Here is a 19,079-nt window from a genome sequence, read left to right as displayed (position 1 = left end):
ACAGCCTATTCCTGTCATGTCTGAGCCATTTGAACATGTCGTGGTGGATTGTGTGGGAGAGTTGCCTCGAACAAAGACCGGCAAAGTTTATCTCCTGACAATCATGTGCACCCTAACTCATTTTCCTGAGGCCATACCATTGGGGAAAATATCTGCGTCCACCATCATTAAAGCGCTAGTGATGTTTTTCTCCCTTTTTGGTCTACCTAAGATTGTACAGACCGATCAGGGTCGTAGCTGCTCCCCTCACCGACCTTCTTAGTCCAAAAAGGGAATTTGTTTGGTCAGGAAAAAGCCAAATGGCTTTTGATTCAATAAAAGCACTATTAACCACTGCTCCTGTACTTGCTGCCCCTGATTTTTCTGTGCCGTTTTCCTTGGCTGTTGATGCGAGTGATTTGGGGGCTGGGGCAGTTTTGATGCAATGCGGTGAGGATGGGGTGGAACATCCAGTTTGTTTTTTTTGCGCAAGTTTAACTGCCACCAACGCGCGTATTCCACTATTGAGAAGGAGGCGCTTGTGCTCGTGTTAGCTCTTCAGCATTTTGAGGTCTATGTTGGCGGTGCAGTACAACCAGTCGTGGTTTACACTGACCATAACCCACTAACATTTCTGGACCGAATGTGCAATCATAACCAACAGCTAATGCGCTGGTGCCTCGCGCTCCAAGGGTTTAACATCACCATTAGACATATTCGTGGGTGCGATAATGTTGTGGCAGACGCACTGTCTCGTGCATAAGTGTTTAGTATTTGTGCTTTGTACACTCTTTGACTGTTTTTTTTTTTACACTTGTCTTAATGCAAATAAACTGTGGAATTTTTTTTTTTTTTTCCCAGTTTAACTGTGGCAAAGTTGGGCTGGATATTGGTATGGTTTTCCTTTCATTTATTCTCTGTATTTGATTATATGTCTTGTTTATTTGTCACTGATGTTATGGGGGTTTGATTTACCTCCCCAGTTTATTTTTTTATAGGTGGGGGTGTTACGTGGATTTGTTATGTTTTTGTCAATGCCTTGTAATGCTTTTGCCGTTGGCTTGTGCTGCGCTCTCATTGTTTCCAGGTAGCCTATCCTGACTTTCCATGACCGGCTTTCCTATTGGTCTGCTGCAGCCAAGCCCCTATTTAAGGCCGCCCTTGTCAAGATGGCGGGGGCTCTCTCTGGTCGTTTGTTTGGGCAGACGCCGGCACACACGTTTCGCACCTTTTTCTAATATTGTTTATTGTGTTAATTATTGCTTTAGTGTTGTTAGTTCTATTTTTGTTAGTCTTGTTACTTTGTATTCTTTGTTCCGTCCCAGGTGACTACTTTCCTCACGTTATTAGATCAGTTAGTGAGAGCAGGTAAGGTAGTGGACCGGAAGACCACATTTTTCTTTGCATCACAGCGCCTGTGCGGTGATGACTCGCGAGCGAGGGTATACTCTAAAATCTAGTCAGATAAATTGAGGTTTTCTTTTACTTTTTCCTGTATGCTCTGTCGTTAGTCACCTGGTCCTTTTTCTTTAGGGGTTTTTGCTTCTTGTTAATGTGTAACCATCTTTGAAGTAAAACAAAAGCTTTTTCCCCCTAAAGCGTGTCTTTGGTATTTGTTGTAGTGTCCATATTATTTCTTTCAAGTTGGACATTGTAACACGCCCACAATGGAGGTAGAGAACATGGTCCACTCAGACTCAATGTCCCACGCCTCCCTCGGAAGCTGGGAAAAGCTCTCCCGGAGGTGGGAGTTAAAGACCTCCCCAACAGAGTGCTCGGCCAGATGTTCCCAGCAGAACCTCACCATACGTTTGGGCCTGCCAGGTCTGTCCAGCTTCCTCCTCCACCAGCGTATCCAACTCACCACCAGGTGGTGATCAGTTGACAGCTCAGCCCCTCTCTTCACCCGAGTGTCCAAGACATAGGGCCGGAGATCAGATGAAACGACTACAAAGTCGATCATCGACCTCCGACCTAAGGTGTCCTGGTGCCACGTGCACTTATGGACACCCCTATGCTCGAACATGGTGTTCGTTATGGACAAACCGTGACTAGCACAGAAGTCCAATAACAAAACACCACTCGGGTTCAGATCGGGGAGGCCGTTCCTCCCAACCACGCCCCTCCAGGTGTCACTGTCGTCGCCCACGTGAGCATTGAAGTCCCCCAGTAGCACAATGGAGTCCCCAGTCTAAGCACCCCTCAGTACCTCTCCCAGGGACTCCAAGAAGGCTGGATACTCTATACTGCTATTTGGCCCATAGGCACAAACAACAGCAAGAGCCCTCTCCCCAATCCGAAGGTGCAGAGAGGCGACCCTCTCGTTCACTGGGGTAAACTCCAACACATGGCGGCTGAGCTGGGGAGCTATAAGCAAGCCCACACCAGCCCGCCGCCGCTCACCACAGGCGACTCCAGAGAAGTGGAAAGTCCAGCCCCTCTCGAGGAGCTGGGTTCCAGAGCCCAAGCTGTGCATGGAGGTGAGCCCGACTATCTCTAGCCAGTACCTCTCAACCTCCCGCACAAGCTCAGGCTCTTTCCCCCCCCAGCGAAGTGACATTCCATGTCCCAACAGCCAGCCGCTGTGTCAGGTCGTCGAGGCCCCTGCCTTCGACTGCCACCCAATCCACACTGCACCAATCCCCTACTGCTACCTCTGTGGGTGGTGAACCCACAGGAGGTCGGGCCCACATCACCTCTTCAGGCTGAGCCCGGCCGGGCCCCATGGGCAAAGGCCCGGCCACCAAGCGCTCGCATACGAGCCCCAACCCTGGGCCTGGCTCCAGGGTGGGGCCCCGGCTGCGTCATACCGGGCGACGTCACGGTCCTTGCTTTTTTCTCCATAGGGGTTTTTGGTGAACTGCTCTTGGTCTGGCCGGTCACCTAGGACCTGTCTGCCTTGGGAAACCCTGACAGGGGCATAATGCCCCCAAAAACATAGCTCCTAGGATCATTCAAGCACACAAACCCCTCCACCACAATAAGGTGGCAGTTCTTGGAGGGGTATAACAAAGATAAAAATGGATAATAGCAGATTGAAATATATACAAACAGTGAGGTGTGTGTGTGTGTGTGTGTGTGTGTGTGTGTGTGTGTGTGTGTGTGTGTGAGAGGCCTTGTGTGGGTGTGGCCTACACAAAAGAATTAGCTTTGGTTGCTAAGACAAAAGAATTAGCTTTGTGTGGCTAGCTAAGGAAAGTGTGTGTGTGTGTGTGTGTGTGTGTGTGTGTGTGTGTGTGTGTGTGTGTGTGTCCCCACATGGTGTAGGCCTTGTGGCTTAAGCAAAGGTTAGCCTAGCTTGCTAATGAGACAAAGGAATTAGCCGTGTGGCTAGCTAAGGCCCAAGGACCCTACCTCATGGAGTTAAAACAAAGGGTGTGTATGTGAGTGGGGGGGGAGGACTGCCACGTGTTAAGGCCAAGTGTTCCCTTGAGACAATACAATTAGCCCTGGAGGCTAATGAAACAAAAGGATTAGCTTTGGATGCTAATGTGTGCTTGTGTGTGTGGCCTGTGAAAGGCCTTATGGCCTAGCTAAGGTGTGTTTGTGGGTGACCACGTGTTTGGGTAGGCCTAGATTAACCTCGTGTGGCTAAGCTAAGACAAAGGGAAGCTAGCTCATAATGCTACTAAATCCACTGAAATCTTGATGAGGTCAAGATGTGTAAGAATGAAATTGAGGATATTAGTAAGGAATAAAGAGGAGCATGCACAGCCTATCTATTAAACAATTGAGAGAACATAGAACAAAATAAATCAATTCAACACGCTGCGTGTTTAACAGTGTAACAAATAAACCTGGGTTTAAATTCAAGTCAGTCAAGTCAAGTTTATTTGTACAGCGCTTTTAACAATAAACATTGTCGCAAAGCAGCTTTACAGAATTTGAACGACTTAAAACATGAGCTAATTTTATCCCTAATCTATCCCCAATGAGCAAGCCTGTGGCGACGGTGGCAAGGAAAAACTCCCTCAGACGACATGAGGAAGAAACCTCGAGAGGAACCAGACTCAAAAGGGAACCCATCCTCATTTGGGCAACAACAGACAGCCTGACTATAATATTAACAGTTTTAACAGGTATAACCCTCAACTGTCCTCATGGGGCCGTCCTTCACAGGAGTGGGGCAATAAAACTCCGACCAGACACAGGGCACCAGGATGGATCAAGCAGGTCCGAGGGGCAGAAGAGGCCAGCATCTCAATCCCAGGATCAACATGTAACTCAGAGGGACAGATTGGGGGGGGGAAGAGAGAGAGAGAAAGAAAACATGTTGTTAGGTATGCCCTAAAAATGACAAGTATTAAATCTGTGTGGTAGGCTCGCAGAGACAAGAGTCTTTACATCAGGCATGACACACAATGACATGTTAATATGGTAAAAAAATATATCATGACCTGCTCTGGCTGGATGCTAGATTGGGTGATGGGAGCACACTCCTCAGCAATGATGAGATGCAGATGGGACCCTTAGGCCTGGCCAAGACAATTCAGTTACATTTCACCGGGTCTGGGACAAAGCATAAGAGACCCGGAAACACTCAGCTCTCTCTCTCTCTTTTGTCCGGATTCCAAGCCAAATTCACACTATTTCAATAAAAGCAAATTCCTAAGACTAGCTTTAATTATGCCCCAAAATGCCAAGTCTTACTCAATATCTTGCCTCTAGCAAGATTATGAAGAGATGTTCCAAGACTTTCGGAGTTTCACCGTTGTGAAGCACATGAGTCGCTTCTGTAGAAAGCGCAGAGAACTTCCTGGTCTGGCTCGTGGTCGCTCGTGATGAAAAGAAAGTCTCTGATTAAACAATGTGCACAGCGCTTCAATCAGGAGGAATTCTGGTCGCTCCTAATTATAAATTAACTGCTTTGAGCTGCAGTTGTACGTACTGAATGAATGAAACCGGTTGTAACTCACTGAGTTTAAAATCACACTATTCTGGACTTTTACCGTGGCCAGTGGTAAACAAAGAAATCGCGCTGAATGGTGGATCTTGCAAAAAAGAAAAGAAAAAGACGTCTTATCTGGTTTTCTGGTGGAGGGTATCTCTTTGTGTGTCCAGATGGCTTGGAATCCGGACAAAAGAGAGAGAGAGAGCTGAGTGTTTCCGGGTCTCTTATGCTTTCATGGAGGATGTGACATTGGTGATCCCGCCCCCGCGTGATGTAGGTCAATGCGGAAGTTGGCTGATGAGAAATGTAGTTTCTTAAAGAGACGGGCTGTTGTAGTTCTTAGACGGACTGTGTACTTACACACCTTTCTCAAAACCCAAGGTCACTTTACAATTATACACAGAGGAGAGAAAAAAAAATCCACCAAATAGAGGTCAGGATGTCATTCCAGTGGTGTAGCAGCCACCGTCCACCAAAAGGCGCACGAAAACAAGTCCCACACCTCCAGCACAGCCACCGTGACGCCGCCAGCAACATTGCTTGGAACACCACACCATGGATCCACAAAGAGAACACAGAAGCACCGCCATGCAGAGTGCTGGTATGTCCCAAACAACCTGCACAGCCGCCACGACGCCACCGAGCAACATCACTCGGAACGTCACGCCAAGCACTAAAGCACAGAGCGCTGGGCAACCACAATGTTAAGAGCAATGAGCTCGCTGCAGTCCATAGCTGGGAGCACAGACATCACCCACAGCGAACCAAGGCCTGGAGGGAACCAATGCCCAAAATTGAGTCCGGAGCTACACCACACCTGGCAGACAAAAACACTCAAACATCAGACTACACAAACACACATTCCCATCTCATTATCTCTAGCCACTTTATCCTGTTCTACAGGGTCGCAGGCAAGCTGGAGCCTATCCCAGCTGACTACAGGTGAAAGGCGGGGTACACCCTGGACAAGTCGCCAGGTCATCGCAGGGCTGACACATAGATACAGACAACCATTCACACTCACGGTCAATTTAGAGTCACCAGTTAACCTAACCTGCATGTCTTTGGACTGTGGGGGAAACCGGAGCACCCGGAGGAAACCCACGTGGACAACATGCAAACTCCGCACAGAAAGGCCCTCGCCGGCCACGGGGCTCAAACCCGGACCTTCTTGCTGTGAGGCGATAGTGCTAACCACTACACCACCGTGCCGCCCCACAAACACACAGAAAAAAAATAAAATTAAAAAAAGCTCCGGTGAGAAGCAGCAGCCAGAATGTGCATGACGTACTCTCAACTGGAAACAAGAAAAAAAAAAACACACAACAACATTTTGTCTCATTGTCTCAGTCTGTTAGACTCAGGAGCACAGACTGCAGTTACTGACTTTGTATTACAGACATGCAGCTCCTGCAGTCTTTGTTTATAGTTCTCTCAGTATTAAGCTCGGTCTTAAGTGGCCATTTACATTCCCTCAGTGTACCTGGGTATATTCATGGTCTTAGATGTATATTGAAAGTCCTGAGCAGGAGCTCAGATTGCAGTTGCTAAAACAGTAATAATTTATTGATGGGTGTTTTGTGGTCAGTGTACAACACTGTAGTGTCATGTGGTAATGCATTATATGACAGTGCAACTTTCATAAATATTACCATCAATCAGTTGTAATTCTGTTCTACACATATACCTGCAACTCTGACAATATCATTTTCAGTAACTAATAAAATGGTTTTGAAAGTTCCTACTTTTAAAACATTTTTGATATTGTAATTTTCTTTAAGAAATATCATTTACGGCTTCCGGTTCTGACAACTGTCATGGCGGCTGCGTGTTAGTGGAGCAGCGACCCACCTGGGCCCTCTTCATTATCCTCCTTCATTTTATTGATTCAAAAGTTGTCTGAAATTGTTTTCAAAGTTAAAATGAGTCACCATGGTAAATCTCAGAAAGAAAAAGCGGATGGGAAGAGCAGCTCTAGAGAAGCAAGGCCAAGCTACTTTCAGCGTAGACTCTACAGCGTAATTCTACAGCTAGCCCCCACAAAGAGACTAAATGTAAGTGCGGAAATACTATCCGAGCTACAAAAGTTTAGACAAGAGAATAACGACAACATGACGGCTATGACAGCAGCCATTAGTTATTTAGAACAATCAGTTCAAAACATGGGAGAACGCCTAGCTCACGCCAAGGACTGAATTAATCAGGTGGAGGGAGATTCCGCACGCTCTTCATGCCTGCTAGGTTACCTTCTGCGCCGAGAGAGGCAACTCAAGGAAAGATGTGAAGAGTTGGAAAACTTCACACGAAGAAACAACTTGCGAGTGTATGGAGTTTTAGAAGGCACAGAGTCAGGGGATATGGCACAATGGGCTGAGACATTTTTGAAAGAGCTATTAGATCTACCGACAGACTCTTCCCTTCTGATAGAGAGAGCACATAGATCCCTTCAGCAGAGACCGGCAGAGGAGGCACCCCCGCAATCGCTCATAGTGAGATTTGTCAACCACCAGCAAAAGCAACAGGTGCTCTTCAAAGCCTGGAGCATGAAAAATCTGCAGTACAAGGGGAAAAGGATCTACTTGGACCACGACTATTCACCGGCGCTTCAAAAGAAAAGACGTGAATACGCCGGCATTAAAAAGCAATTGAAGGAAAAAAAGTATCCGGTTTCAGACTCCTTATCCAGCAAAGCTGAAAGTCCATCTGAGAGAGGGCGTGAAAACATACAACTCCGCCTGGGAGGCGGCAGAGGACCTGCTTTCATTTGGGATAAAGGCAACTGTCTCTGAAGACGAGAAGCTGGACAAGGAACTGAGCCGCATTGGCTGGCAGACAGCCATGAATGGGCCGCGCAGAGGTGAGCTGATGACTCGTAGTCTCATCCAAGATGTGGAAGTACTGCAGAAAGGTGTCATAACTGACTAAACTAGTTTGAATTGATGCAGGATTTATATTTTTTTCAGAAATTTGCAACTGAACAGATTTGGTGATGTGTAAAGTAGAGATGGACTTTTTAGGTTACACGGTTCTGTGTTATAATCTTTTGTGAATAGAGAAGTTTGGAGGAGGGGGGGGTTTGGGCCAAATCATGCAGATCCCCTTAACAAACTGCCAAGAATACGGGCGAGGGCCCTTTGTCAGTGACAAAGGCTTTCCCTCAGAGTTGGACTTGACTAGCTCAATCAAGGTCATAGTTTGGACCTGGCACTTGGAAGCCTTAAAAAGTGAAGTTGAGATGTTTTTTGTTTGTTTTTTTCCATCCTTGTTCGTTACTTTTCTTTGTTAAAAAGGAGGAATGGTTTAAGATAATACTCGACGCTAACCAAAGTTTACAGGGGGAAATCCTATGGAGGGAATAAGAATTACTTCTTTTAATGTCAATGGGATCCATAATCCTATAAAAAGGCGCAATATATTATCCAAGTTTAAAAAAGAAAAAACAGATATTGCTTTCCTACAGGAAACTCACTTAAGTAACACTGAGCATGTAAAGCTGGGAAGGATGGGATTTAAACATATTTCTTCATCATCAAATATCTGGTAACAAAAGGGGGGGTAGTAATATTAATAAGAAATGCTCTGAATTATGAACACACGCTAGAGAAGAGAGACAAGGAGGGAAGGCATGTGCTGGTCAGGGGGAAGCTGGATGGTACAGTGATTACTTTATTAAATGTTTATGCAAGCCCAAATAGTGACTGGAATTTCTATAGGCAAGTTTTTGATATCATGACATCAGAGGCTGAAGGGATTTTAATGTGGTGGAGATTTCAATATAAAGCTAAATGACAAACTAGATTCATCAAGACCAACCACTAGGCAAACCAAGATAAATAAGAAAATTAATGCCACAATGCGAGAGATGGGAATTATAGATGTATGGAGGGATTTGTATCCGACAGGTCGGGATTATACCCACTTCTCTCATCTTCATTCAGTATACACACGTATTGACTATTTCCTAATGTATAACACAGAAAGACATAGGATTGCTCAATGCAATATTGGAAATATTGATATATCGGATCATAGTCCCATCTATCTTACCATCAATTCAAACTGAAACCCCAGACATACGTATTGGAAGCTCAACTCTAGTATACTGAATAGTACACCAATCAAGGAAGAGTTGGGAAAGGAAATTCAAGCCTATTTTGAGATAAATGACACAGGGGAGGTGGACCCGCCCATGCTGTGGGATGCATTCAAAGCGGTTATGAGGGGAAATATTATAGCACGATCAGCATATTCTAAAAAGTTAAGGCAGGAAAGGTTAAATAATCTTCAATTAAAATTAAAGCAGTTACAAAGAGAGCATAAAGATAATTTGGAGCCTAGTACTGAGCAAAGAATAAAAACTCTGAAAAATGAGATTGATGACCTATATACACAGGAAATAAAGAAAAAACTTGTCTATCTTAAACAGAGATACTGGGAAGCTGGGGGTAAGGCATCCAAACTATTAGCTTATAGGTTAAGGAAAAAACAAGCCGATAGTGTGCTTTACAAAATAAGGAATCCTGAGACTAAGGTAACTGAATATCAGCAGGAGAAGATTAAACAATGTTTGGTTTCATTCTATCAGAAACTATATTCTCAACATGAATTAGACAATGATATGGAGATTGACCGTAAGAACGTGTCAATCAATTTGCCAACAATCACAGATACCCAAAATAACACTCTCAGGGCTGAAGTGACTGGTGAGGAAATTAACCAGGCCATTACAAGACTGAGAACAGGTAGCTCCCCTGGTCTCGATGGCTTCACCAGTGAATGGTATAGAGTTATGAAGGATATGCTGATCCCCGGGGCGGCACGGTGGTGTAGTGGTTAGCGCTGTCGCCTCACAGCAAGAAGGTCCTGGGTTCGAGCCCCGTGGCCGGCGAGGGCCTTTCTGTGTGGAGTTTGCATGTTCTCCCCGTGTCCGCGTGGGTTTCCCCCACAGTCCAAAGACATGCAGGTTAGGTTAACTGGTGACTCTAAATTGACCGTAGGTGTGAATGTGAGTGTGAATGGTTGTCTGTGTCTATGTGTCAGCCCTGTGATGACCTGGCGACTTGTCCAGGGTGTACCCCGCCTTTCACCCGTAGTCAGCTGGGATAGGCTCCAGCTTGCCTGCGACCCTGTAGAAGGATAAAGCGGCTAGAGATGATGAGATGAGATGCTGATCCCTAGACTGACAAAGACTTATAACTGGATCTTACAAAAAAATGAGATGCCTCCATCATGGAGGGAGGCAGTCATCTCTCTTATTCCCAAGGAAGGTAAAAACAGACAAGAATGTGAAAATTTAAGACCTATAAGTGTACTGAATGTGGATTATCGAATATTTACATCCATATTAGCAAGGAGGCAGGAAACATGTCTGCCGAACATAATACACTTGGACCAAACTGGTTTTATAAAGAACAGACAAACACAGGACAACATAAGAAGAACATTACATATAATACACCATGTTACAAAAATAATATTGAATCGGCCCTGATTAGTCTAGATGCTCAAAAAGCATTTGATACAGTTCGCTGGAAATTTCTGTATAAAACACTACATATTTTTGGTTTTCATGAGAGCTTCATAAGAGTGATTAAAACATTGTATGACAAACCCACAGCTAAAATCAAAGTGAACGGAGACCTCACTACCTCTTTCTCCCTACAGCGAGGATGTAGGCAGGGATGTGCCATTTCCCCTCTCTTGTTTGCCATATTTATAGAGCCTTTAAGTCAATGGATCAGGCAAGATCCTAATATTAAAGGGATCTCAACTATTGGGGGTGAACAAAAGTTGGCACTGTTTGCAGACGATATTTTAGTGTATTTAGAACAGCCCTCCAAATCCTTACCCAGACTGTTGGGTCATATGGAGGAATATGGCTGGATACAAGGTTAACATGTCAAAAACCCAGATCCTTGCCTCTAATTATGAACACAGATATTATTTCAACAGTATCAATTAAGATGGGATAATGACTCAATAAAGTACTTGGGTGTGTATTTGCCTAAAAACTTAAATACCTTGTTCAGGGTGAACTTTGGACCCCTGAACTCAAAAATAAAAGCAGATGTCAGAAGGTGGGAAGTCATTCCTTTTCTAAGTCTAAGCTCTAGGGTTGAATCAGTTAAAATGAATATCCTGTCAAGGTTATTATACCTTTTTCAGGCTTTGCCTATAGAGGCCACAAAACACTTTATTGAGTGGGATAAGCTTATATCTAGGTACATATGGAATGGTAAGAAGCCGAGGATTAAATATAAAACATTACAGCTCCAGAAAGAATATGGAGGAATGGGGCTTCCATGTTTACTAGAATATTACTATGCAGCCCAGCTATGACCCATCACGGGGAGAACATACAAACTCCACACAGAAAGGCCCTTGCCGGCCCCGGGGCTCGAACCCAGGACCTTCTTGCTGTGAGGCGACAGCGCTAACCACTACACCACCATGCCGCCCTTAGTTAGCTCAATTAAATAAATAAGAAGACATGTCTCTCAGCAGTTTCAACAAACCCACCAGCAACCATCAGTGTGTATTTTAGTTATCTGAATACTTTAATTCATTTAGAAATTAAATTACAAATTAAATTAAAATAATTGTAAAAGAAAATGTATTGAATTAATTGATATTTTCCAGTGCATTCGTCATTAATCAGTGTTGGCAAATTTTATTTTTAAACGTAATTTTGAGCAGAAAGGGAGATTGTTGTGTCATAAATTTTCCACAATCTGACATCATGAACCCAGCCAGAAGCAAAATATTTGTGTCAAAGCTTTTGTAAGCTTTAAACTGGCTGTTAGTGTAGTAAGATGTTGTCAGCACCAAATAACCAACAATGTCAATATCTGTGACCTCGGGGACTTTTGCTTTTGACCCCAGTGTTCTGTTGGCCATTTCTACAAGACTTTTTGTGTTTAGGGCTTTTGACATCGCTGATGTGATGGAATATGGGTCTGTTTTTCTAATGCTGACATTTGGACATTTATTGACTGATGTACTTATTTATTAATGTACGGTGCATTTCAATTTGCTTTTATCATCTAATTTTCTTCAAATATTCGTGAAAATTAAACACCGGACACGCACTACTCGCCATTGTTTGTTTTACATCCAAAATGGCCGCTGCACTGTTGCCGTGTTTACATCAGTCACGTATTCGGATCGGTACAATAATTACAATCTCCGTCATAAAGAATGCAAGAAGCAGTCTTAAATAAGTGAGGGATGGAGAGACTGGGGACATTTACTCCTCATCTCATTATCTCTAGCCGCTTTATCCTGTTCTACAGGGTCGCAGGCAAGCTGGAGCCTATCCCAACTGACTACGGGCGAAAGGCGGGGTACACCCTGGACAAGTCACCAGGTCATCACAGGGCTGACACATAGACACAGACAACCATTCACACTCACATTCACACCTACGGTCAATTTAGAGTCACCAGTTAACCTAACCTGCATGTCTTTGGACTGTGGGGGAAACCGGAGCACCCGGAGGAAACCCACGTGGACACGGGGAGAACATACAAACTCCACACAGAAAGGCCCTCGCCGGCCACGGGGCTCAAACCCGGACCTTCTTGCTGTGAGGCGACAGCGCTAACCACTACACCACCGTGCCGCCCACATTTACTCCTTTACAGTGGAATTGTCTTTCATCATGAAGTTCCATTTTCTTCTGAAGACTTGTGCTCTCTCTCTCACACAATAAATAGAAATTGTTTGTATTTTTTTGGTTATTACTCTTGTATAATTCATTACTAAGTTTCTGTATTTCATTGTGATTAAAGACTGCAGTGTCTCTTTGATGAAAAAGTTCCTGCTGAACTGATCTGTGTGTCCTGAACTGAGAGAGTGAAGAGTGTGTCATTGTCTCTCTGCAGGTTGCGTGATTGTGAAATCTCAGATGAAGGCTGTGCTGCTCTGACTTCAGCTCTGAGATCAAACCCCTCACACCTGAGAGAACTGGATCTGTCTAAGAATAAACTCAGAGGCTCAGGAGGGAAGCATCTCTCTGCTGTACTGGAGAATCCTCACTGTAAACTGGAGACACTGAGGTAAGATCATCTCTCTGAGAGTCACATGACCTGATCCTCAGTAAGACACATTCTCTAATAGTGAGACTGAAGCAGAGGCTTTAGGTTCAGCATCAAATATCCTGAGGAGGAAAATCATTACATTTAATTCCACATTGATGTTTTTTCCTGATCTGATCACAGTATTTCTGTATTCAGTGTTTGTAGTAGCATAAACAGATCAGGGCCGAGTTTCCCAAAAACACAAACATCATTGTATAACCCCTTCGGACACAAGGAAAAATGCTATGGAACTTCATGTGTACACATTATGTCCAAAGGTGTTAATGGTAGAGCGAGCATCACTTTGAACTCTCTCTCTCTCCCAGGTAAAACGATTTCACTTTTTTGAATGATTTTCAGAAACTCAGCCCTGTTTGTTCTTACACACACACACACACACGCACACACACACACATGGCTTTATTTATCAATGTTTTAGTCAAGTGGTGTGTAAATACTCGTCAAAGTCAAATTGAATTGAACATTTCCAACAGAAAGGCTGATTTTCTTCATACTTCTTAAAGGTCAGAGGCAACGGTCAGAGGTGAAATGTAGAATATCAACTTTATTGTCTAGAAGAACGACCCAAAAAGCAAATTCAATCTTCCTGGTGTCTAATTTGCACCCTAAAATTGAATAAAATGCTTAAAATATACTGTTTTGCCCAATTTCCGAAGGTTTCTTTACATCTCACTTATGCGCGCTTTCACCGCCAGGGGCCCGTCGTCGTGACGTCATTTAAGCCAAACAGACCGGGAGCAGCTCTGTGTTTACATGCAAACCGAGCACACGTTTAGGAGGTTCATTTATTTAACCACTTTCTAAATATACTTTTTTTTTTTTTGCTGGAGAGAAACATACAGGGCTAATTTTCAACAATTCAATAATAATATACCAGGACATTTAATGGGGTTCCCCACTGATGCGCACAGGGGTGCACACACAATCCCTATAATAGAACATGGATTTGTTTATATTGCTAATATAATTTATTGCTAATATTAATACAAGCATTATACCATTTATAGCCTACTCTAAACATACACACTAACATTAATCATGTTAGTCAATAGCATGTTAGCATGCTAGCAGGTAGCCACTGCACCCCGTCCTTCCCCTACTTCGCAATTATGAAGGATAGATTATAGCGAGTGACGCAGGACACTCAAAGTAAAGAGCGAGTCACGCAGCTTTTAATTCTGAAGAGCCGCCGGGAATTGGTATTCCAGGCAGCTCACTTTAATCCCATGGCTGGACAATTAGGGCAGGATAAAACACTAGCCCGAGTAATGGCCCGGTTCTATTGGCCAGGGATTCGTGGCGATGTCCGTAGGTGGTGTACGGCGTGCCATGAATGCCAGTTAGTAAATCCAGTGGCCATTCCAAAAGCACCTTTGCGCCCTCTACCGTTAATTGAGACCCCGTTCGAAAGAATTGGGATAGATCTCATCGGGCCATTAGATCGGTCAACACGAGGGTATCGCTTTATCTTAGTTCTGGTGGACTATGCAACGCGATACCTGGAAGCAGTGCCTCTTCGCAATATCTCAGCACGCAGTATTTTGGAAGCACTCTTCCGCGTTATCTCCCGAGTTGGAATCCCGAAAGAGATTCTGACTGACCAAGGCACCTCGTTTATGTCATGTACACTGAACGAACTGTATGGGTTGTTGGGTATTAAGCCGATCCGCACCAGCATGTATCACCCACAAATGGACGGTTTAGTTGAACGGTTCAATCGCACCCTCAAGAATATAATTAAAAAATTTGTAAGTGAGGACGCACGTAATTGGGATAAATGGCTCGAACCCTTGCTGTTTGCAGTGTGAGAGGTCCCCCAAGCTTCCACGGGGTTCTCCCCATTTGAATTGTTATACGGGCATAAGCCGCACGGCGTTCTAGATGTGCTGCGGGAGAATTGGGAGGAGGGACCTTCAAGTAAAAATGAAATCCAATACATTATTGACCTGCGTGCAAAACTCCACACACTCATGCACCTAACTCAGGAGAATTTGCGGCAGGCCCAAGAATGACAAACCCGCCTGTACGACAAGGGTACGCCCCTTAGGGAGTTCGCACCGGGAGATAAAGTACTCGTACTGTTGCCCACATCGAGCTCCAAATTGATCACCAATTGGCAAGGACCCTTTGAGGTCACACGGCGAGTCGGGGACGTTGACTATGAGGTGAGGCGAACGGATACGGGTGAGGCGCTACAGATTTACCACCTCAACCTGCTCAAACTCTGGAACGAGGAGGTCCCCGTGGCATTGGTGTCGGTGGTTCCAGAGAAGGCGGAGCTGGGGCCGGAGGTTCAAAAGGGAACATTGGCATCACGTACCTCTCCGGTCACCTGTGGAGACCACCTCTCCCCGACCCAACTCGCGGAGGTTGCCCAGTTGCAGACCAAGTTTTCGGACGTGTTCTCGCCCCTGCCCGGCCACACCAACCTCATAGAGCACCACATTGAGATGCCCCCGGGGGTGGTAGTGCGTAGCCGCCCTTACAGGTTACCCGAGCACAAGAAAAAAGTGGTTCGGGAAGAACTCGAGGCCATGCTCGAAATGGGCATCGTCAAGGAGTCCCACAGTGACTGGAGCAGCCCGGTGGTCTTGGTACCCAAAGCCGACGGGTCAGTCTGGTTCTGTGTAGACTATAGAAAAGTCAGCGCGGTGTCTAAATTCGACGCGTACCCAATGCCTCGTATTGATGAGTTGCTCGATCAGCTAGGCATGGCTCGTTTTTACTTGACACTGGATTTAACAAAGGGTTATTGGCAGATCCCCTTGACTCCATTATCCCGAGAAAAAACGGCCTTTTCCACACCGTTCGGCTTACACCAATTTGTCACACTTCCTTTTGGGCTGTTTGGGGTGCCCGCTACGTTTCAGCAGCTGATGGATAGGGTTCTCCACCCCCACGCCACTTATGCGGCCGCCTACCTCGATGACATTATTATCTATAGTAATGACTGGCCGAGGCACCTCGAACATCTGAGGGCCGTCCTTAGATCGCTGAGGCGAGCGGGTCTCACAGCCAACCCAAAGAAGTGTGCAATTGGGCGGGTGGAAGTACGGTATCTGGGCTTCCACTTGGGCAACGGGCAGGTGCGTCCCCAAATTAACAAGACAGCAGCAATTGCAGCCTGCCCGAGGCCCAAGACCAAAAAGGGGGTGAGACAGTTCCTGGGGCTGGCTGGCTATTATCATAGGTTTATACCTAATTATTCGGACGTCACCAGCCCGCTGACTGATCTGACTAAAAAGGGGGCACCAGATCCAGTCCAGTGGACGGAGCAATGCCAGCGGGCTTTTTCTAAGGTAAAGGCTGCACTGTGTGGGGGGCCACTTTTACACTCCCCTGACTTTTCTCTCCCCTTTATGTTACTGATGGATGCATTGAACAGAGGGCTGGGGGCTGTTTTGTCCCAGGAGGTGGAGGGGGAGGATCGCCCAGTACTGTATATCAGTCACAAGCTGTCGGTGCGTGAGGGGCGCTACAGCACGATTGAGAAAGAGTGCCTGGCGATCAAGTGGGCGGTCCTCGCCCTCCGTTACTACCTGCTGGGCCGCCCTTTCACCCTCTGTTTGGACCACGCGCCCCTCCAGTGGCTCCACCGCATGAAGGATGCCAACGCGCAGATCACCCGTTGGTATCTGGCACTCCAACCCTTTAACTTCAAGGTTACGCAGATGGTCATGGCGAACTTCCTCTCCCATCAAGGGGGGGGGGGGGGAGTCGGCTGCAGGCCAGACGGTGGGGGTATGTGGCAGCGGGGGCATGGTCAAGCATCGGTCTGTGACCGGAGGGTGGAGTCAGGGAAGGTAAGTGGCAGAATCACTACACCTGTCGTTAATTAATGTTTGTGTGTCTTCCCCAGTGACCGCGCCCTATTTAAGGAGAGAGAGCGAGAGCAGAGGGAGCTCTCTCCCCAACCAGACGACTGATGTGTGTGCGTGTGTCTGAGTGTGTGAGAGAGTAAATATAGAAGCTGAAAAGCTAAATAAAAAGAGTTTTGTGAACTCAGTTCTGGCCTGCCGTCCTTCTGTGCTCCACCCATCTACACGAACTGTTACAATGGGTAAATTCAGGAGCAAGATCAATGTAATTCTCCTTTTTTATATTAAACTTTGATCAAATATCTGTAACATTCTGCATTCTCCGAGATTTCTTTACCTTGCGCAATACCAGAAAAATTCAGTTGAAATCAAGCCATTTGAGGCGAATTGGTCCGCCTCTGAGAAAAGGCAAACATTGATTTTGGTGACATCGCGTGCGGGACGCCTCCCTCTGAATCCTACGTCAGCGCTGGTTTGTTTATGAGAAAATGACCTGGTGGTTTTTTGCAAATTTCTTCAACGTTATCGCGTAATTATTAAAATAGTTAACAGATGTATCATAGGAGGGTGTAGCAACACCAATCATGATGGGATTAGTACTCATCGTTTCCCAAAAGACCAGACAATGAAAGAGAAATGGGAGCGCTTGGTCTACACAGGCTGTGCAGTGAAACCGTGCAAAGCTCGCGCAGCCTGCTGGCACTTCCGCAGGTGACGTCACGAATCTGGCTCCAGACTCCCTTGGGATTTTTCCAGACACATTTCATTATTTAATTTTTTTCTGCTGTAGACAGATGGCCTTGTGCAAAATTACCCTGCTAGATGTTAGGGTTTTGCTAGGAATCAAACCCGGGCTGCTAGTGTAATGATCCAGCAAACCCCTACTAGGCCACCAGGGGAATGACTCAAGTGCAGAGGCGTGAGGCGAAAGTAGAAAGTAGCAAAAAACAGTTTATTTACAATATGTACACTATATACAATCCAGGGCAAAAAACAAAAAGTATAATCCCAAGGTTCAGGGGCAAAAAAACAAAAGTATAATCCAAAAATGAAAAAAGAGGAGGCAAAATGTAAAATGCTCAGAAGATCCAAAAGGTAGTACAAAGTCCAAAGAAAAGAAAAGGCAAAACGCTCAGAACATCCAAAAGGGTAGAACAAATCCAAAGAAAACAAAATACCAAAAAACACAAGAGCACAGGCAAGGTACATGGGACAGAGGAAACTAGCACTAGGCAGCATAGCATAAAGACTCCATGACTAGGGACCAAACAGAGGGAGTATAAATACACAAAATAAATTGAACACAGGTGACGATAATGAGGACTAGGCGGGGCACAAGACACATGAAAACAAAAGGCACATGGAAGTCAAAACAAACACAGAACACAGAAGCAGTGGCGGCCTCTAGAGGCCAAAACGAACATGACAAGAAAAACATAACAGCGGCCTCTAGAGGCCAAGACAGTCCCCAGTCCTAACACTGGATGAGTGTGTAAAGGGACATACTTTCAGAAAAAAAAAAACATGAAAATGGTTCAGAATATGCACTTTAAGTTGATCACCCGTAATGTGTGAAGTGTGTTCCTGGCACAACTGATTTGCATGTAGTGACGCCCACACACACTTTTATTAGTCGCTCTGGATAAGGGCGTCGGGTAAATGCTGTAAACATAATAACAATAAGTAATTTAAACTCCACAGTATATTCCAGATATAAAAGTGCAGTAATCCATGCAAATTATATAAACTGAGAGAGTGAAGAGTGTGTCATTGTCTCTCTGCAGGTTGAGTGATTGTGAAATCTCAGGTGAAGGCTGTGCTGCTCTGACTTCAGCTCTGAGATCAAACCCCTCACACCTGAGAAAACTGAATCTGTCTGGGAATAAACTCAGAGACTCAGGAGTGAAGCGTCTCTCTGCTGTACTGGAGAATCCTCACTGTAAACTGGAGACACTGGGGTAAGATCATCTCTCTGAGAGTCACATGACCTGATCCTCAGTAAGACACATTCTCTAATAGTGAGACTGAAGCAGAGGTTTTAGGTTCAGCATCAAATATCCTGAGGAGGAAAATCATTACATTTAATTCCACATTGCTGTTTTTTTCTGATCTGATCACAGTATTTCTGTATTCAGTGTTTGTAGTAGTATAAACAGATCAGGGCCGAGTTTCCCAAAACCAAAAACATCATTGCATAACCCCTTCGGACACAAAGAAAAATGCAATGGAACTTCATGTGTACACATTTTGTCCAAAGGGGTTAGTGGTAGAGCGAGCATTACTTTGAACTCT

The 19,079-nt window shown here is 45.2% G+C and overlaps 1 protein-coding gene across 1 annotated transcript in view; it reads left to right on the top strand.

Annotated features, from left to right (window-relative positions):
• LOC132901030 (NACHT, LRR and PYD domains-containing protein 12-like) overlaps positions 1-19,079 on the top strand; it is a 92,880-nt gene that overhangs the window by 37,579 nt on the left and 36,222 nt on the right. The window contains exon 4 of the mRNA XM_060943441.1: positions 12,754-12,927. Within this exon, the coding sequence (XP_060799424.1) occupies positions 12,754-12,927 (174 nt within the window). The remainder of the gene's footprint in view (positions 1-12,753; positions 12,928-19,079) is intronic.

This window comes from Neoarius graeffei, chromosome 16 (assembly GCF_027579695.1).
Source record: "Neoarius graeffei isolate fNeoGra1 chromosome 16, fNeoGra1.pri, whole genome shotgun sequence".
NCBI lineage: Eukaryota > Metazoa > Chordata > Actinopteri > Siluriformes > Ariidae > Neoarius > Neoarius graeffei.
Note: the sequence above shows the minus strand (reverse complement) of the source record. Positions and strands in the feature narration are given on the sequence as shown.